Source organism: Sinohyriopsis cumingii, chromosome 2, assembly GCF_028554795.1.
Source record: "Sinohyriopsis cumingii isolate HCF-2022 chromosome 2, ASM2855479v2, whole genome shotgun sequence".
Classification (NCBI taxonomy): domain Eukaryota; kingdom Metazoa; phylum Mollusca; class Bivalvia; order Unionida; family Unionidae; genus Sinohyriopsis; species Sinohyriopsis cumingii.
The window spans coordinates 75,274,413-75,296,287 of record NC_142962.1 but is presented as its reverse complement, the minus strand read 5'-3'; the positions used below and the strand labels follow the sequence as shown (position 1 = coordinate 75,296,287).

Genomic DNA, 21,875 nt, shown 5'->3' with positions numbered 1-21,875 from the left:
TGTAACCAGAGTCTATTAAATCCTGATTATTGAATGCTTTAGATGAAAATTATCTATTGCAATGGACTTTTACATAGGTGGCCATAAGAGTGCATCAAGTGGAATCATAACAATCGAATATATTAAGAATTTGTTTATCAATATCTGTAGCTTTCATTGTGATATCACAACTAGCGACATTCGTTAAGGATTGTACTGGATCACACATTTAAGTTCAATTCGTCCAAAAATATCTTCGTACTATAACATTGATTTTGCCCTATCGTGGCGTCTAAATAATCACCTTCAAAGGAATATGGATGTATACGAATCCAAATGAAGTGAATAATTGCCACTCAAATTTATGCTCCATCAAATTCTTTATTAAAAAAAAAGACGCTCATTACTGAAATAATCGGTGTTGATTACCTACACGACTATTGTGACTTGTCATATAGTCTTATCTCACAGGGGCTTGTATCGTTGCTTACAACTGACCTGTCATATATGTATAAGTTTTTATATAGGACGTAGCTACGATGTCGTAGCCTCAACTTGATTTGTTGTGGTTGAGACTACGAACTGATCCCATATCGTGTAATGGAGCAAAAAAATCATCACTAAAGGCAGAAAAACAAACAGTGTTGAAATAAACTACATAAGTATGATCATGTTGTGAAAGAAGTTTGGCTTATTTTGAATTTATTAAGCCCTTACACCATAAAATAAATTGGCATGGTTTCTCTAACCTTATCCTGTCCGCCATGACAGATAACGCGATACTCTCGCCGTGACCCCTTTTCTACATAAGGCTTGCCAGACCATATTTTGGGTATTCTACGCTATATCATTATCAATCAAGTGCGAATAATCGCTTCTTGATGGAATTACAAAACCGTATTTAATTTTAATGAGCAGAATTTCCGACCCAAACGGCGCCAAATTTTTACTACGATTTGTTTACATTCCAAATAAGGCGTCAATGTCCTTATGTGGCACACAAACAAACGAGGCCGAGAACGGACGTAATCATTATTTGAAATAATATGGCGGACGATCAAAACGAAAATATCGGCTAAAAAAAGGTAAACGAGATTTTACAACTATTTCTACAATGACTTTCATACTTCCGGTATTAAATAAGAGGACTACTCAATTTATTGGATTTATATGCAAGGAATATGTTTAAAGTGTTATTATTAGTCTAAAAGAGTGCAGTAATTCAAAGTAAAGATGCACAACAGAATAAAACTGGGTAGCAATTCGTGTGCAAGTTTTGTTTGCCATTTTAGTATAGTTATTTGACATTAACACTTATATGCTCATGTTAGTACCCTGTCCACGAGGTACGAGTAAGGGTACTAATATTAGTACTATGTAGGACGAGGAAAGCCCCTTCTATTTATAGTTACGGTACACTGCGCAATATGGAAAACTCACGAACATTATTTGTAATTTACTATAAATAATTACAAGGTGTGTTGTCATACTATATAAACATGCAACTGCCTCAATAATTCAAAGTAAAGATGCACAACAGAATATTCGTAATGTTTCCACGCTCATGCCTACCTTGTTTTGTATGGTTTACTTGATGTAAGTATTAACTTGCTTATTATCGTGTCAGTAATTCTTTTACTATCCATGCAGCTTCTCCAGGTAAGACACTATAGACTGTTACAAAGTTTCATTCCCATGGAAGTGTCTGAATAAAACTGGGTAGCAATTCGTGTGCAAGTTTTGTTAGCCATTTTAGTATAGGTATTTGAAAATTAATCCATCCCTGGCATGTGTTAAATATCGTCAACATTTGTAAGGTTACAAAACTAAAGATGTGTATAAAAGAGATAAAATCTCAAGATTGTTAATAGGAATAAAATGACATTTCGTTTAACACTGTATATTCAGTTTGATTCATGGATATATAATTTAATGACTGCTCTTGTCAAATCATTTTGGATAATTGTGTTTTATAGGCAAGCATCAAACATGTTCATCGATTTAAACTATGTCTCTATCCAAATATGCTTCTTTCAAGTTTTTCGGCGACAGCTGCTTTATTTGTAGAATTATTGAAAATGCCAGTGACAGCGTTTGTTTAGGACGATTACTTCTTTACTTCGTTAAAAGCTCCCGTGTTAAGTTAACCCCAACTGTCGTCATTGATCAGATCAAACTAATTGCACGTTGTGACATTTTGGGAGAATAATCAAGTCCATAACCCACTCCCAACACCTACGTCATGCAGAATACGTTAATATAAGGTGTCCTTTTCTGTGCAATTGCTTTTCTCATTATACACTGCGCGTGAAAACATGTTCATAAAAAAAGAAACACCAGGCTAGTTTTAACCGCTTGAATTTCACGTGAATTTTTGTGTTCATAACGATTTAAAATGGCCCCAGGTGCCGCGGCCAGTGAATGGATATTACACTTGTTTAAACATGATATGAAGAGAAATATATAAAGCATACAGTAAACAGATAATGTCTCATATATATATATATATATATATATATATATATATATATATATATATATATATATATCTTGACTCACCTCGTACAAGCTACCCAGTTCAATAAAGAACTCAAAGTTTATTGATCTTATAATAAATTTAGCATTGTATTTCGCATTTGTCACCATGTTAATGCTTGTTCCCTGTTAGAACTTTTAAAAAGAAACTTCATGTTTATCAAATATGCATGTATAAAAGAAAATGATGTAAGATGTGAAAATCGCAATTTTAATTAATGTTTCCTCATATTCAGCAATGTTCTATTTCTGTACATCGCAGGTTCACGAAACAAAGTTGGAAAAAAGGTGGGATATTGACTTAGGAATGCGATCTATTTGATAGTTCGCTATGTTTGATTTCCAAAAAGAAATAATCTATATTCAAGCGTTGTGTTGTTTGCTCGAAACATTCTTCATATGGGCATCTTACTCTTGAACTAGTTTGAAAATTGGACGTTATGTTTTTCGTTTTACAAACTGGAAAATAGTATTTTGGGATTTCACAACTGTAGAATCGAGCATACTCATTCTTGTTTATTTCAGTATATAAATATGAAAAAGATATAAAATGACCGCCCTAATTTGTTGTGGTTGTCACCGGCTGTACTGCTTTAAGTTCATTTAACTGATACTATCAACAAGGTCATACTATTGATTCTGAAATGAACTTGTTTACGAAGCCCATATCATTGTGCGTAATAGCTCGCGGGAGATAACCTTGAATAACAGCTGTTAATTATCAGCCATATAAAACATGGAACATGCTAAATGGAAACAAAGCAATTGAATAAAGTTATTAATATTACTGAAAAGTTAACCTTTCTTTCAGAGTAATGACTGTCACGGATAGTTACTCGTTCCGCACGTTTTTCGCATCAACAATTAGTTGATATCCTTCAGTTGGATTCTTGTACAGTAATATTGAGAGAAAATTTGTTTCAGTCGATTGGAATTATTACATTGTTTTACATGTGTGAATACAATCTGACTGGACATGCTTATTGTACAGGTCAACAACAATAATATGGGCCAAGTTTGTAAAGGCAGACGAGTTTTTTTCTCCCACGGGCGTAAGACCAAGTGTGTTTATAGTATGGCCATCTTGCATCATGCATAGTCCGATAGAGAACAACACTGGACCAGTTTTGCACGTTTGACAGAGGGCATCCTAACGCGAATAGCTTTCAATAGCTAACAAAATAATCCTGCATGAAGGACATGCAAGCTTGCACAATGATAACTACCCACAATCAGATAGTGTTGTCGTTATTTATATTGAAGAAAAACCAATCATTAAATGACTCCGGCAAAAAACACGAATTGAATGTGATCCAACGTGAGAGAAATCATCCTCACGTGCAGACCGTTCAAATTTATGCAAATGATGCTGACTGATCATCAAACGTGGCTTTCTGTTGCGAACAATAGAATACAACACTGTTAGGAACTTTTCTTAGAAAATGCCTAGCGGAACTAGACAAACTTTTACAGAAAATATTCAAGTATTAAAGTTTATTCATTTTGGCCGCCATTACTAAACACGGAAAACCTTTATATTGTTTCTCAAAAACCTCTTTGAAGATATCAACCAAATTATACAGAACACTTGCTGGTATGAAGATCATGTAAAAAAAAAAATTATAATTTATGCCAGTTTGCCATCTGACATGAGGGATTTTGCTTAAACTAGAGGGAAAAAAATAGCTTTTTTAAAACGTCATTTAAGAGAATATTACTACATTTGAAAGAAAGTGTTCATGGTTGAATAAACGTAGCGAAACATTAATAAGCACCCCCCACCCCCCAGTACTGAATCAGTGTTGACCAAAAGCGCAATGGCATAAAGAACCTTCATTATTGAACAAATAATGCTGATGTGCCATCAGCCATTTATAAAGATTCAAAACTGAAGAAGCTTGAGACAATTATTTTCATCAGATATGCAATCAACAGCATCCTAATGGTCCAGATTTCTTGGCCAAATCGTTGCATTTGGCTGTTAGGTTGTTCACGAGATAAACTAACACGTTTACTTTTTCTCATCATGCATCAGCCTAATTTGTTATCTTGCAAAAGCGCAACACAGTTTCTTTCGACCATCATCTGTTCGACGATTAAAAGTTATAATAGGGTGGCCAGTTGTCCATTGTCGCCTGACGTCCATCTGTCTTTTAGCAGAAGTTTGTTATCGATAATCCTCCTAAACTAGCTAGAGGATTGCTGTGGTCTTGACACACATATCATCTCAAAGTCTAGTTGGACGTAAAATAGAATGATGGTGCCCAAACAGCCACTTTGGCCAACACAGCGGCCATTTGTTTTAAGATGGACGAGCACACGAGCGTTTGTCTTAATATTTTTTATTTCTTATTTTGGTAATTTAAAGAAGAAAAAATGCATTGTGTTTGTCTTCAACTAATAGTAATTTATTTCTGGAACAGATATTGCTAGACACTCTAAAAAGTAGTGTAACATATACGACTAGCTGTCTCAATGCATGTATTCTTTGAACATCTAAGTATAGAAACGTCGAGAGGAAGGTCAAGAGGTAATCCATGTATATTTCTCAACATTCCATAATAACCTGTATTCTTTATAGATTCTAGTGACTGATTTAAATTTCATGCCAAGTTTGACCGATGAAATCTTTATAATAGTTGAAAATTTTTATCGTGAATATTTATATGGTAGAAACAAATTATAATATTTTTCAAGACTTCATCCACTACAATTACATTAAATGAATTACAACGTTGTGCCTTAGGATTTTTATGACGAATGTTTTTTCGTCTTCTCCAAAATATTTATTATTGAGATTGCCATTAATAATGTAATGTAGTTTTCAACTTTACCAGTCAGTCTTTTAATTAAAAGGAGTGCACAATAAAACTGCGAGCAATCAGAGGTAGCTGCATATAAGTTAGTAAAAGAGTAAATTTAAGAATAAAATGAATGACGAGATGGACCAATGGCTGAAAGAATAATAAATTAATGTAATAACATACAGACAACTATGAGAAATGTGAAATATATTTTAATTACACACGAGTGAGAATTAACAAGAAGGAAGGACCACATCACTCTGCTAAACGAATATTATAATTTGTCTGAAACCAGAAATGGAAATGCATATTGCAGAACAAAGAACTTGTGGAAAGACCAATCAGGTATCGAATAGTTAATGCAGCAGGTACTAGTCCGAAATATTCTACTTGTTTTTATCAGAGTATACGTATGCCATAATAATAATACACTGTCATACAGGAACATTTGGTGATATAACGTTTAATGTCATTTTCAGCTTGAATCAGCAAAATAATCATGACAGCTTTTGAGTGTGCAAAGGTCAAACGTGGGACTTGTTCTTTTGAAGAGTTGTCGTTAGACAAGGTTGCGGGGGAATTTGCAAAGGAAAGAAACATTGTTTATGAAACAGGTAATTCTAATTACCCTCTCATTACGTTGAAAAGTACATGGTGCAAACATGGGTTGGTGGCAACTGTGATAGAAGCCTACAATAAGCATCTTGGACTTGAACTAGCACCAGATGATCTTTGGGTTCTGATAATACAAGGAGTTGCAACTCACCTCTCTGATGAGCAGGTTGCTGAGGAGAACAGAAAGACCTTTGTTAATCATGCTGGAAAGAAAGAATTGGTCGTTGAAGGAACCAAGTATGACATAAAGCCAAAAGGAATATGTGACCCCAATCACAACCGAACGGGATGGGTCGGCTTTGTCGAAGAAATCGCTGAATTGATAAACCACAACACAAAATGCGACATAACTGATGTGATGACTAAGCCTTTTAGCACAACTGGTCCATTGGAGTCCCAGGTTTTCCGCTGTTGCCTGATGGAGGCAATGCAAAATTATTTTTCGTACAAATGCATACTGGGATGTGGAATTCCAGAAATCTGTCTTCTTGGCACTTTGGATGATTACATGAACATCAAAGAAAGAGTTGACAAATTGTCAAAGTTCCTGCCTGATCTTGACTGGTGGTTTGGCAAAGTACACAAAATCGTGGACAAATTTATATTAAGCAAAGAAGGAAAGCCAGACATCAGTTGGTGGAACCGTATTGTCACTGCAACACCAATAGGTTCTGGAGGGCAGGTTGAATTATCAGGATGGCTAGGTGACATGTTTCCCTACTCCAGAGACTACAACGGCAAACTTGTTCGCAACAGCAGAAGTCCTGAATATGATGATCTTGGATATGGATTGACCTTTACCCCTATGACCCTTGATGATCAGCGTTACACTTTTAAGCAGTATCAGCTTCGACTTGCAGCTGGTTTCCTGGGAGCCAGCGAGAACAGAGAAACACAAAGACTCCGTCCAGCTCAGGGCTGGCTGATGTTCTATGAGGAATAATTTTCTGATTTCCATTAGTACAATCCGGCATTTTTATTCTGTGTTTGTTTTCTTCATGTTTTATGATATTGTTGCAGTGCTGTTTCCAGTTTTTTCTTCTGTTACTTGCGTATGATACGTGTTAGCTACTGTGTTATTCTCGTGAGTCATTTATCTGTTTTCACCTTGTTTCTATTTTTTTAATATATGTCTGTGACTACACGTACACCTAGTTTTACCTATATTTCCTCAAACAAAGTATTGTCTTGCCTGCATAGGCATGGTAAAACATCGGTATCATTTATCTGGAGGCGGTTGCATTAGCATTGGTATCAGCTTTGACATTTTGTGTGAAACTCTTAGTTGTTGCAAGCCAGCTTGTTTGGTGGTGGTAGAGGCAGATAGGGGTTACTAAATGGCAATGATGCAAGTGAGATACTGGAATCTGCATAACACATGGTTTGAATTAAAACATATTGATTATATCTAAATTATAACCCACAAGTATTCAAAGACTTAAGTTTATATGAGGTTTTTTTTTCTCTCACTCGACACATTTTATTCCAAAAGTGATGTACGTTTGGAGTTAAAAGAAAATAATAAATTGATGAAGTTAATCACTCTTTGGACTTATGATCAACTTCAAACTGTTGCAAAATGTACATATTATTCTGCTGTTGGATAGTAAGCCATGAAATTTTACTAGCAATACCGTTTGAAAACAACAAAACCATCTTTTGCATTCCCATGTATTTTTTATCATTTAACAAGCAGGTTAGCTTAAGTTCAGTATAGGAATCCTTTTATTTTAAATAGAACACTTTTTAACCTCAGGTTTTATGTCACTGAAGCATATTCACGGCCTCCAGAGCTTGAGGTTGCATTCAGAGATGTGATATCACAGTTTAGGTTGTGAGGTCATATACCATTTACAGTTAATGACCTTTGTTGAGGTGAATGGTAAAGGGTTTCTATCAAAGTTTTTGTTTTACATCTCCATACGTTAGCGTATATCTTGTAGTTTATTGTTTATGAAGTAATTAATGTTTGTTAAAAATATGAAAAAAGTAATGAGTAAAAGAATTCAATATAATTTGGTCAAGATGTCATGTACAATTAAAAAGCAATTCTAAAACAAACATATGTGTTCCATGACTGTAAATGTGAAAATAGTGGCTTTTTTTCACGTGACTAACTCATTCATTATTAATGAACTGCTTGTTAAATAACAGTGACATCAGAGAAAGGAATCGGAACAAAATACTATTACAAGTAGTACATTGCATATTCATTTGTTTTAGGTTTATTGTAAAAGAAATGAGAAATACAGAAAAACGGGCCTGTTATTCTCCACCTCTTTAAAAAAAATAAGCAGGGTTTTGATGGTTGGATGTTTTGTGCCTGATAGTATAGCTTTAAATATTTCAAACACTAACACCAGTAACAATTGAGATAGAAACCCTTTAATTTTCATAAAGCCAACCCCCCCCCCAAAAAAAACCCACAAAACCCCCAGATGTCGGCCGACATTAAGCGGAGGCCTGTGTGATAGGTTTACAGGTTAACAAATCTGTATATTCACCTAAACAAAGGTCTGTAATTGTTTTATTACATGATTTCATGTCAGATTTTTTTTTATTTAACTTGTTAGTGAAAAGATCATTTCAAATGAATAATGCTGTATTAATACATTATTACACCATGATATTGTAACATCACAAATTATTGCAAATCACCTCTTGTCACGTATGACGTATGTGCAGAGTATATTGGGATTATGTAATGGTGTTAGTACCTCATAAGTGTATGTCGTGCGACATGCGCTAGATATTACTCTCGGTATTACGTCTAGAAGTGGATATTGTAATTGGTTGAAAGAGCCAGAATTTGATAGGACAGATAATAAGTACAATTGTCATGACAAAAGTGACATTCATCAGTCGTCCATCATTTTCAAATGAATAAGTTTTAGAAATTGTGCAACATTATCAGACAAGATTGCATATGCATATATTTTTTACTTAATTTGTAAAGTCAGTATCATTGCATTTAAATGAAATTATGAAGTATGTAAATATGATAAAAGAAGGGAGAACATAACAAAGTAATACATAAAAACATTCTCACTTTCTGGTACATGTCAAAATGTATATCACGTTGAATGAAATTGATGAAGTATGTTGGCTCATTATTGATCTCAGTGTATTTCCTTTTTCTTTTCATATTTTTAATTTTTAGTTTGTTTTTTCAGATACCTAATACATTTTGTAAATAGTTTTTCATTCTGTTATCTACCATTTTTTATGAGCCTGCACTTAGATTTAAAACACGATTGAATTCGCATAATTTAATGTAAGGTTACTAGCCTACACCTATCGCGGCACAGCGAAGAGCACATATGGCTTCAAAAACTGCACGAACAACACCCTTCTGTTATAAAACTTTACATGGCATAATTTAATGGAGGGTTACTAGCCTACACCTAGCATAGTCCTGGACGTTCGCGGCACAGCGAAGAGCACATGTGGCTTCAAAAACTGCACGAACAACACCCTTCTGTTATAAAACTTTACATGGCATAATTTAATGGAGGGTTACTAGCCTACACCTAGCATAGTCCTGGGCGTTCGTGGCACAGCGAAGAGCACATATGGCTTCAAAAACTGCATGAGCAACACCCTTCTGTCATAAAACTTTACATGGCATAATTTAATGGAGGGTTACTAGCCTATACCCTTCTGTCATAAAACTTTACATGGCATATAGAGTAACAAATGTTTTTCCAGACTTGGACATCTTGCCTGAAACTGACAAATGCAGTCCTTGATTGAACACTGAGAAGTACCGCTTGTACAGCTTTAGCACAGAAAGGTACCTCTCACAGCTTAAGTACAGGGAGGTACCACTTTCTCATAAAACCCTCCCTCAGAATAAATGTTGTTGGTGAAAATGATGTGTAAGGTTTTATGACAGATGGGCAGGTCACATTTTGAAGTCTTTTGCTACTGGATATAGCAAATCTGGTGAGGTCATCATTATATTCAGCTCTGTACTCTTGATCCAACTGGAATGAGATTGGCTTGTTTGTCATGAATCCCGTGTGTAAATAAGCCAAAACATTTTCATGTTTGTCATGAATCATGTGTAAATAAACCATGATCAGGACATTTTTCTATTATTAAGTAGGTATGTGTGACATTGTAATTATGTTAATTGCTTATATGTATGTATATTCTTGATTTTATCAACATTAGATCAACTTTTAGAAGAAATATTAATGTGCTACGAATTACTACAATTTATAAGTTTCAATCATTGTATCTTTTATAAAATATGTCTTGTTTTGCTTTTGCATATATATGACGCTACATTCATCATGTAAAGTTTTGTGTATTTATTTTAGTATTAGATATCGTGTTAAATAGAAAATATAATCTACGGAAGATGCTTAATACTTATAATTTCAGACGCATGTACAGTCATTTATGTACTTGTTTATGTGAATCTACAACAGTAGAAATGGAAGGTGATTTAATTTTTATTAAAGAAGCAGTTTAAAAAAATAAACCTGATGTAATTTATGGAAAATGGAAACTATTTACCTAATCAGTAATTGACATGATGCCAAGCCCCTCCGGATGATGCAGGTAATTGAGAACATGGTATAGTTTCTGATTTTTAATATATTAAACCGTTTTCTTTGTATGATACAGATATTTAAAATAGTAAGCATACATTCTTTGTTGTTGTATAGAATCATTTTTGTTTTGCATGTGTTGTTTGTAAATGTAGTGGTCAAAATATATGTCTGTCTGACTGAAACTTTTTGGTTAATGCACTTTTAAAAGGTAGTATCTCCTGTGTGGTGTAATGTATCTTTAGAATTTTGCAACAGTTGCGTCAGGAAGGAAAGAACTTTCCTGGAAATCAAATTCATGATGTGACTTCATCTTCTGTTTCCATTAATAGACAGTAATCAGTAGCATTGGGTGTCAGCAGAATTTTTGTATCAAAATACAGAATAGTACGAATGTTTTGAAAATGCAAATATTAAAAACTAAACAATAAGTAAAAGTTCCATATATCTTTAATTTCTTTTATATCTCTTAAAATAAACACTAATCGGGGAACATTCTAAGACTTGGGCAAATACGATATATTTGAAATAGGCTGCTTGTTAACCTGAATCATCTAAACTCTTGGCGACATTGGCAACTATTATGGGACGATGTTAGTGTATATGGCCAGTTATGTTCATGGTCCCACTTGTGAGCTTCACTGCAGCATTGCTTTGCTCAACAAATAGCTTTATTATTGATTACGTTTCCATCTTTCTTGGAGAATTGCAGCCAAAAATGCTGCCAGATGTGTAATTTTGCCCATTTTTGCAGCAACTCATACAACAATTTAGGCTCCATGTCTACCATTTTGAGCGAATGCTAAAGCAACAGGCCAGATTATAACATGTTATAACATGCATGTCGGTCATTTTCTCAGTTGAAAACATCTCATTTTTTTTTTTAAATTTTAGAACTACACACTTTGAAAGATTTAGACAAAATTCATGAGAAATGAATAAAGGTCGATTTTTAAAAAAAATGCCCAAAGTAGGTTAATTGGCAGTGAACTTTGGTATAAGTATCAACAGGAACTGTATGTACACAGTATACATAATTACCATTTATGTGCCAAGTAATTAGATTTTATAGATAAGTAAACACCTGTAGTATTTTTGTTCAAAAGGGTCAAGGTCATGTTGATCATTTAGCAGTGCTTATAATACCACAATGACACAGCCACTAGCAAGCTAATAAACTTAATTTACATCAGTATGTTAATCTCATCAAATGTATGATCTGAGGTGAGGTCATTTAATACTGAGGTTGTAAGAAGGTTTGTTTGTGTTCTTAGCTGTGTGTTTGTGGCCAGTTTTACAAGATTGTTTAAGTTTGACCTTCACTTGATGCTCTGTGACCCAATAGCTGGTTTACTTTATATTTGAAATGTAAGAATTTTACATAGTCACAGTTTTCTTATTGGCTTTCTTGTCCTTGGGTTATGCTCATTGATAGACCCATGGAAAAATAGAAAATAATGTTCATTGGACATCCAGCATGAGCACCAGACAGCCATTTTGAAAGTTTTATTATCGCTATTACTCCTGGACAGCTGGCTAGCTGTCATATTCACATTGGGTTATTACTAATACTTCCTATGATGTCGTAAATGAAACTAGTAACAATCTAACATCCAATATGGCTGCTATTGTGGAAATCTTATCAGTACACGACATCCAGTATTGTCGCCATGCCATATGCCTTCTTTTTGTTACTTTCTTGAATGGATGATTGTATCGACATGGAGATTTTGCTAAAAGAATTCTTATGCTGACTAGCTGCTCCTAAATCAAAATGGTGTCTATCGGACATACCCTCAGTTATCCAATAGATGAAGATCACTGAGGGTGTCTTGAAATTCTTATCACTACTGTCAGTCATATCAACATGGTGTCTTAATTGAAAGATTTTGGATGTTGTGCAGTTGGTCTTAGATAGATGAAATTGATACTCTGACATGCATTATGGCCACCTCAATGACCATCTGGAAAATTTGATTATTGCTCCTTCTCCAAGATGGTATGTTGGAGTTTTTTAAGAACATCAGCCCATGCAAGTGACTCTTGTTTTTGGCATGAGTTTTTCATATAACTCATATTTTCAAATTTCTTCTTTCAGCGAAAGTGATATTCAACGAATAACAATTTAATGACAGTTCAATAATCAAATGATTAAAATTTCCCGAGTACTCTCCCTTCTTCTCGATCCTGTGATAGCCTATTGCATCATTTGATTATTAGTGTGAGATAGATTTACACCTGTCCTTGTATTCTACTCGTCTGTTTATTCTTCTCTCTATTCCTCCTATTCCTTCTCTTCTTCCTCCCGAATTTCTCCAAATGCCTTCTCTCCACCGGTTCCTCGATACTCATCCTTCTTCTCCACTTTAACCTCTTCGACTCTTTTTCCTCCTACTGCTCGACTCTCTACCGACTAGACTTGTCGACTCTGACTACTCTGCTAGTCTTACTTCCGTCTCCCCTCTTAGAGACTCGGGACTCACTGAACCGGAAGTTCTGTCCCCCCAAAAAGCTTCCTTTGAAAATATAAAGACGGTACCTATTTTCCTAAGACCTCTCATCTCGCACTACATCCAGCCTATCATCAGATAACGGCTATTAAATTTCTTCGGTCACGCATTCATTCAAATCGAAATACTAATACGTTCTTGTATGGTAAAACAACGTCGTAATAAAAGCACGGTATCAATTACTTCTTATGCATACATCAATAAACTGCGTCACATTAGTACACATTCCTAATCCCATTATAATAAAAAAAATATCACAACAATCAGACGCGTTTTTTTTATAAAAATTACAACTCGTACTAAATACACAAATATTTAAATATCCATGCATCCATATTAACTGATCTTACACACTTCAACCATTTTCCAAATTCACAATTCAAGCATGTGTACATTCTAACATATCACATGAATAAATGCACTAGTTTACTGCGAAGTAACTTAATAGCGAATTAAAACATTAATTCTGACCACAGGCTACAATCTACACAATTCTCTACATAATAATGAAAATCCTTTCTCAAATACGCATGTAATTTAAAAACACTACAAAGCTAATTATACGTACTAAACGATCATAATAATTAAGCATACATACTACACATAATTACAATTATAATCTCGTAATATTCTGCAACAATCGAGCAAATAACTTACTGACTGACACGTGTTTAGGCTGGAATAAACAATAACGCAAGAAAGAGTGAAAACAAACTTTGAAAAAAGAAAATAATTTATTTCCCAGGGATACTCTGTAAAAATGAAAAAATTATGAACTTACGGTTTTAAGAATCGAATTCCAGTCAAGGTCAAACTATTTTCTGGAAAAAAGTATCATCTCCAGTGAATAAATTTACTTTACATTAGCATGTAATGAAAAATAATAAAAAAATAAGAAATTAAAATAAAAATAAAAACTGATAAACAAACAATTAAATTTATATATATGTGTGTGTGTGTGTGTGTGTGTGTGTGTGTGTGTGTGTGTGTGTGTGTTAAATCACGTATAATTAAATCAAATATACATAACCAATACGTTAACATTTAAATCATCCATTATTACAGTGCTCTCCTAAATAAGGAAAGAAAGAAAGAAATGAAATTAACCTATTACACAATAGTCAAGCACATAGCTTTACACCCATTTATATCTACTGACAGGTTTCCCTTTAAACTTTTAACAAATTTGAAAATATTATTTCAGCACTAAAATATGAAAAATTGTAAAGTTCACTGCCCTAATCTTATCAAGCAGAGAGAGAGAGAGAGAGTTGGCATTGTTGGTGCGCACATTTTGACAGCGTTCCATTGACTTTTTCATCATTAATCTGTGTAAGAAAGTCACACTTTATATTACATTAGTGTTCTTTTGTTTATTTAGTTTTGTCCCATTTGTCTGTCAAACTAAAAATCCTGCCTAATATTTTGAACACGTTTCGAAATACATGCTATAAATTTATACCTTAACTTTTCATACGTTCTGTAAATCATTCTAGGGGGCCCCGAGTGTCCGAGTTGTCTAAAGCGCTTACCGTTACGGATCATTGCCATCTCACATCTGCATGCGTGGGTTCGAGTGTTGGGTTCGGCCATTGTGGGTTTGTGAGAAAGCTCGCCAGTAGCTTCTCGTGGGTCGGTTGTTCCTTTCGGTGTTTTCCCGCGTTCTTCCTCTACCATTTATACCAGCCGCCATGTATAGCCTATTTTGTGCTGGAAACTGTCGTTAAACCCTACAATAACAATTGTAAATCATTGAATAACAGTTATGTCCAGTGGTGATTTGACCAATAATTGACACCGTGATATCTTTCAAAATTACTCTAAACGAATACAAACATCTAACTACAATGTTAAGCAGCAGCAGCAACAACATCAGGAGTAACAACAACAACAACAACAACAACAATAATAATAATAATAATAGCCGTTTGTATATAGGAGAGTATGACTATAGTTTTGTCTCTTATTTGACAAATTGGGACTTGCAACAAATTACGAAATATTGTAAAGGTTTGTATACTAACATAAGAAACGCAATAATGAAAGTTTGATTTATTCAAACATATGCAGGACTATACATGTATTAGGACAGAATTGTTTAGTACAAGTATCAAGATTGAAGTTTTCTCTAAATGGTATTAAAAGTAAGTTGATAAATTATATTGAAAGTAAATTTCTATTAAAATATATTGAGATTGAATCCATTTATTTCGGTATTACAATTATATACTACTTAATACAGATTGTGCCCTTATGATCAAGTACGAACCGTCTATACATACATTACTTTTGTATCCTAAAGTCGGCACCCATAAAAAACACTACATGCAAAGTACCGTATTGCGGAAACCTAGAAAAATCATAAGCTATTACTAATCGCGCTGACGTTGTAGAATTGTCTGTCTAATGACGTACATAGATGCAGACGATAATCTGTAAGAGACTACGAAGCCTCACTTGAGATTCTGGCCTTCGCAAGGAGCTAGGAGCGCGCCATATTTGGCGTTGTCTTAAGAAACTGGTATATAAAGCCCCAGCCACGGGCTGACACCAGTTTTTGCTGGCCAGAAGTTCAAACCGACTTTTGTCTTTACAGCTCGACCCCGTGTACTCTCTCATGCCAAGCTTCCCCAACATATAGCTGTATTTACAACATCGTCGAGTGACACCTCTTTCAAGAGGATTGAACTTTCCTTCTTTTTTTCATCATCGTAAAAGTTGGTGGAGAATAGAACGAAGGGATGATAACATGGATAAAGGTGTCACTCCGCATAATGATGTTTCACGAGTGAGACTCGCGCCAAAAACCTTTGCGACCATCAGACGTCACGCCGCCCAGCTACGCTACATGAACTCCGGAACGACTTGACAACTCTTCTGTGATTTTCGTACTTTTCGCTCAATAAGAAGGGTTTGTTCTGAAACATCAGCGACAGAAACATTACAAAGGCAACGAACATATTACAAGTATACAATGTATACATTGCCAGTGAGAATTCTTCTTGAAATAACACCTGAAATTCCAGACATGGCGAATGCATACTATACATAGTCCAGCCCCGAATTCGAGCTACTTACAACCCAGTCTGAAATACATTTATCCATGCCAAAAAAGATATTTCCATGGGTCCAACAGCGACATCTCCGCCAGGCCCCAAGTCAACGACAGTAGCAGCGACAGTTTCCTTTCCACTGATAGTGACTTGAACTTTTACAATTTGAACTCTTTCTATATTAAAGACAATAAGTGTATTGTTTACTATTCATTTAATATACAATTGGTTTCATAAGGAGAATATTTCTGGACTGTGGTAATTCTCACACAGGTATGTTTTTGCTATACCGTATTTTGTATCTTGACTTACAAAAAAAATACAAGGTTAGTGCGATAATTTCAAACTATTTCTAAACAAAATGATATAATTTATGCTGTATTTAATGTCTTATTTAGCAACAATAACACTTTCTATACACCTACTTCAGCAACACTCATCGCGCTAACTAAGGTTTCCACTACAGAGTGAATGAACATACCGACTTGAACTTGCATCCCAGACTAAGCTTTTACATCAAACCTGTTCGTACTGAAATCTGAAACCACCGTATACACGTTTCGTAGCCTACACATATAACAATGTCGTACCGTATTCGCCTATCTTATCGAGAATTGTAATTTCCGCCTAGCCGTCTCGAACATATTGATGCAGATGTTTATTGTGTCAGCCCAATAGGGTTCGATAATGTTATTGAGGGTTCTCTCTTATGTTTTCATACGAATCGTATGAGTGTATACCTTATGGTATTGTTTCACGGCGATAACGCCATAGAAACGGGTCTAATGCCTTCAAACCAGTCAGAAGAGGTGCTACCTTCCCTGGTTAGGCAACATCGATTGATGTTGTCGTGTTGTTCATTATATATGTATGCTAAAATGATAAATTAGTCAAAGTGTCAGAGCGATTACTCGAAACCGAGTTTTCCGCGTTGAACAGCTCTCATAAGATATGAGTAGCTATTGGCCTACATACGGCCAACTTCTGCGTCTACTTTGTTTGAAACGATAACGGCGATACATTCTCTTTGCTACGTCATATGTAACTTGGGCAATACACACCCATTTCAAAGTTGTACTTGACCACACCAACCAGTCTTAAGATTATAATGATAGATTATAATGATATTTTCACTTTTGCTCTTATGTTAGATACGATTTCTATTTCATACATACGCAGTTCAAGGTCTGATTGCAAGTGAATATACTTTATGGTTATTAGGATAGGACTAACACAACACTAAAATTGTTACTTTCCTTACTCTTGGTTAATACCAAATTCTGGACATTCTCTTCGCAACTATTTTTATTTCATTGTTGCTGGTATTTCCTTGTTGATATTATCTATGCAATAGGAAGATGCACTCAACATCGGCTCACTAGTACTATCCATAAGAACGGGAATTCTTTTCACAACACTTGGCTGAAGCAAAATAATAACCGTAGTCACCCAAAAATATGTTATGCTGATGTTACACAGAGAAAATTCTTTATAAAAAAATAACAAAAAAGAGTAAAATAACATCCAAAAAAATAATTAAAGATAACAAGAACAGCATGTTAATTTTAGTGTTATAATTATTTAATAAACCTAGTCGAAGAAGTAGATTGCGTATACTTCTACTGAGCATTTTTCAGTGCTTTTTCTCTTTGTAATTTTGTATTTTACTGAGTATTTTGTAGTGGGTTATTTTTTTTCTTCCTCAATGTTCCTTTGATATTTCACTGAATACTTGCATTGTTTTTCTCATTGTATATTTTGTATGTTACTCGGTATTTGCAGTGTTTATCTTATGTATTTTTGAACTTAAGTATTTCTCACATTGTTCTATTATTGTTTATTATTGTATGTTTTTATCTGTCACTTTTTACATTCTATTTATGAATGTAATTTTGTTTTCTTTCTCTCGAGCCTCGAGGACTCGGCTCAAATGAACCGGAGGGTATTATTGGGACAGAATTTTTTAGTACAAGTAACAAGATTGAAATTTTCTCTAAATGGTATTTAAAGTAAGTTGATAAATTATATTGAAAGTAAATTTCTATTCAAATATATTGAGATTGAATCCATATATTTCGGTATTACAATTATATACTACTTAATACAGATTGCGCCCTTATGATCAAGTACGAACCGTCTATACATACATTTCCCTTGTCTCCTAAAGTCGGCACACACAAAAAAACTACATGTAAAGTACCGCATTGCGAAAACCTAGAAAAATCATAAGCTATTACTAATCGCGCTGACGTTGTAGAATTGTCTGTCTAATGACGTACATAGATCTAGACGATAATCTGTAAGAGACTACGAAGCCTCACTTGAGATTCTGGCCTTCGCAAGGAGCTAGGAGCGCGCCATATTTGGCGTTGTTTTAAGAAACTGGTATATAAAGCCCCAGCCACGGGCTGACACCAGTTTTGCTGGCCAGAAGCTTAAACCGACTTTTGTCTTTACAGCTCGACCCCGTGTACTCTCTCATGCCAAGCTTCCCCAACATATAGCTGTATTTACAACATCATCAAGTGACACCTCTTTCAAGAGGATTGAACTTCCTTTCTTTGCTCTTCTCTCTCTCTCTCCGCCTTTTCGTAAAAGCTGGTGGAGAACAAACAAATTCTTGTAAAAGTTGGCGGAAAACTCTTTTCGTAAAACATGTTTAGGAACCGCGTTGATTCATTGGTTAGCTATTCAGATTCGTGACTAAATGAGTTGCTGCAAAATAATTCTGCATTTATTTTATGTCAAAATGTTTTAAGCCAGTATAAAAATATTCATTGCATGTAAGTTTAGGTGTCTCAGGACATTTGTTGAACACTGAAAGAAAGTATGTTGCGTTTTGAGCAGAAATGGAAGCATCTGTAATCTATTGGACCGACGGGACAGTTCGTATGCATGAATTTGATACCGCTTTAGCTTGCCTGGCATAAAAATTCATACAAAATAAAATACACATGTAGAGTAAAAAGGTTAACATATTTGGATATCTATAATAAAAAAGGCATACAAATATCAATTACTTGATTTGACAAGTAAATGCAGACTCATAACAGAAGAAGCTGATACACCCCAGCCCCAAATTCAGACATGCATGTTTCAGGTCTGAAGGTAATTTTTGACACTATTGATAATTCTGGAAAGCGTGTGTACTAAACAGTTTGATCCAATTCTGAATGGTTGATACAAAGCCGTTTTTAAGTCAAGCGCGTCTACTGCTGTGGGTGGCTAGCTCTCGATCGTAACTCACAATTAGTATTTCATTGTCTACACGAGGGTGGGCCACTTAGATCCAGTCAAGGTCAGTTACAGCCATTGCAAACATCCGAATTGTGTACCATGGGCCGTATAGAGCGATCCTTTGCCCTGTATTAAGAAACACCCTGGCCTCTCCTAGTTCATGTTAAAATCAAGTGTTGTTCAACCCGGCACCCCTCACGGAACCGGGCCTCGGGGATATATCCCCGGTTGCTCTCTCCCCTCTTGTCGGTCCTGTGTGTACCCCTGGTCTAGATACTGAACATGTCTCACATCAGTTTCAAGAACAAGACCGGACAGAAACACTTAATTCACAAATATATGCATATCTTTAATCATTAATATATGCATATCTTTAATCATTAAACAATAGTAGGCGAAGAAGTCAAGTAATATCCTTAAACTACGAAATTTCCAGTATCCCTTACTACCATATTATTTCACCCACAATGAATTCCCCTTCACATCCGTTTTGAGATCCTCGTTAATGCGTCATGTTTAAGTTTGAATAATAAGAAAATAAAAAGAAAGAAAGAAAGAAAAGCACACACTAATTATTTATCTTGTGTAATATTTTAAAGTCAGATGTCTTTGTTAGGCAAACGCTGATAACTTGTGTTTTACTATATCACTATCATTTTACTTAAAACTTCTACAGAAGATTTTAAAAAAATAGCTGGATATTGTGTTGCTACCTTCATGAAAGCAGAAAAGAATTATAATACTATTATTATATAAAAGTATTTGTATAGCTTATAATGCTGTATTTATGATAGTTTTTGTATATTATATAATACTGTAGTTATCATATTATTTGTATATTATATAATACTGTAGTTATCATATTATTTGTATATTATATAATACTGTAGTTATCATATTATTTGTATATTATATAATACTGTAGTTACCATATTATTTGTATATTATATAATACTGTAGTTATCATATTATTTGTATATTATATAATACTGTAGTTATCATATTATTTGTATATTATATAATACTGTATTAAAGATAGTATTTATATAGCTTATATTACTGTCTTTAAGATAGTATTTGTATATTATATAATACTGTATTTGTGATATTATTTGTATATTATATAATACTGTATTAAAGAGAGAGGCGTAATAAATCTTTGAAACAAATGGTGTTACAGTACCTCCAATTAATTCACCTGACATTGACTGTAAACTGAAAAAAAATTGACACAGGGATCGGACAACAAAGTGTTTTCTAATCGCTAATGACTATATTATTTATCGCACGTTATTATCACTAGCATATAAACAATATAAAGAACGTATACCTTTTCAAGCCCTTGTTTTAAATGTTCCTTCTCTCTCCACCTAATAGGAGTACATGTTTCACTTTTATTCAGAAAGTTTTATCTTCATAATTTTACTCTGCTAGAAATGGCGGAAGGAAATGTGTAGCTGTAACACGTACATACATACATGCATACATATAAATACACACACACATACATACATACATACATACATACAATGTTTGACCGCTCCGGTGACCTAGTGGTTAGGGCGTCCGCCTCGGATGCGGGAGGTCGTGGGTTCGATCCCCGGCCGAGTCATACCAGAGACTTAAAAAATGGTACTAACAGCTGCCTCGCTTGGAGTTCTGCATTAAGAGGTTAGTGTTAGGACTGGTCGGCCTGGTGTCAGGATAATGTGACTGGGTGGGACATCATGCTACATATCTGCGGCATGATGCCTCAGTGATAGACATCACTAGAAACTGCCACATTGCAGACATCGTAGCGATATGACTGAAAAATTGTTAAAGCTACGTTAAAAATCAAAATCACATCACATTACATCACAATGTTTGAATAACCTATTTATAATGTTTGGAAAGTCCGTACTATTTATAACTATGCGGGCTCCCATTCGGAGATCATGCTCTAGGATACGTGTTATTTCGTTCACTGTCTTCAAATATGGGAGAGTCATGCGAAAACAGATCGCCCACGTGAAAATAAGTTATATGAGACTTGCAACATTTGTAGAACGCCATGCATTAGGCATACATACAATATGCACAGAGGCATGTCGTTCATCTTTATATAACTCATGTATAATGTCTGGAAAGTCTCGTTTTTTTATATATAACTGTAACGGCGTGATTTTGAGCACAGGCAAATGTGTTTATGTATGCAAAGGTCATTAAGGGTCTATTGGTAAATACTCATTGTTCACGTTCTACATCTACACCGATCAGATAAGTAAGGGTCATTGAATGCATTGCTTACGTGACATAAATATGGAATAACAAGCACACCCTGTCGAGTTATTCTTGCATGTAAACAGAGGAAGTGTGGGCTATAAACAGTGTAATAGAATTAATTTAATAACACGACTGAAACTTGCCGCGAATCTCACATTAGCACAGTAACTATCAGAGGCGGAATAGCGGTGGGTGGGACATAGGACCGCGTAATGACCTAACCATAAAACTATGCTCTAAAAACGCTTAAAATGCGTGATCTTCGTGAGGGGATGCTTGGCCACCCGGGTCCCCACCAGGGATTCCGTTCCAGAGTAC

General features: G+C 34.9%; 1 protein-coding gene and 1 long non-coding RNA gene across 4 annotated transcripts; one reads left to right on the top strand and one right to left on the bottom strand.

Moving 5' to 3' along the window:
• Window positions 1-1,426: 1,426 nt before the first annotated feature.
• LOC149805207 (uncharacterized) lies at window positions 1,427-11,687 on the top strand. 2 transcript variants are annotated; one of them, XM_089948381.1, is made up of 3 exons: window positions 1,539-1,575; window positions 4,938-5,044; window positions 5,798-11,687. In XM_089948381.1, exon 3 carries the CDS (start codon window positions 5,818-5,820, stop codon window positions 6,874-6,876), a length of 1,059 nt encoding a protein of 352 aa, XP_089804507.1. In that variant the 5' UTR covers window positions 1,539-1,575; window positions 4,938-5,044; window positions 5,798-5,817; the 3' UTR covers window positions 6,877-11,687. The 2 variants fall into 2 exon arrangements, with proteins under 2 accessions (XP_089804502.1, XP_089804507.1); XM_089948376.1 differs by lacking the exon at window positions 4,938-5,044 and having other exon boundaries at window positions 1,427-1,575.
• Window positions 11,688-12,494: 807 nt separating this feature from the next.
• On the bottom strand, window positions 12,495-18,893 carry LOC149805206 (uncharacterized). Of its 2 annotated transcripts, XR_016418280.1 has the most exons (3): window positions 14,535-18,893; window positions 13,784-13,823; window positions 12,495-13,008 (listed from the first exon to the last, which is right to left on the bottom strand). It is a non-coding gene; the product is annotated as an uncharacterized LOC149805206 (long non-coding RNA). The 2 variants fall into 2 exon arrangements; XR_016418276.1 differs by lacking the exon at window positions 12,495-13,008 and having other exon boundaries at window positions 13,288-13,823.
• Between the last annotated feature and the right edge of the window lie 2,982 nt (window positions 18,894-21,875).

Bases quoted from the DNA above. Each gene is read 5' to 3' on its own strand.
- LOC149805207 (XM_089948376.1), top strand. From the start codon at position 5,818: ATGACAGCTTTTGAGTGTGCAAAGGTCAAACGTGGGACTTGTTCTTTT.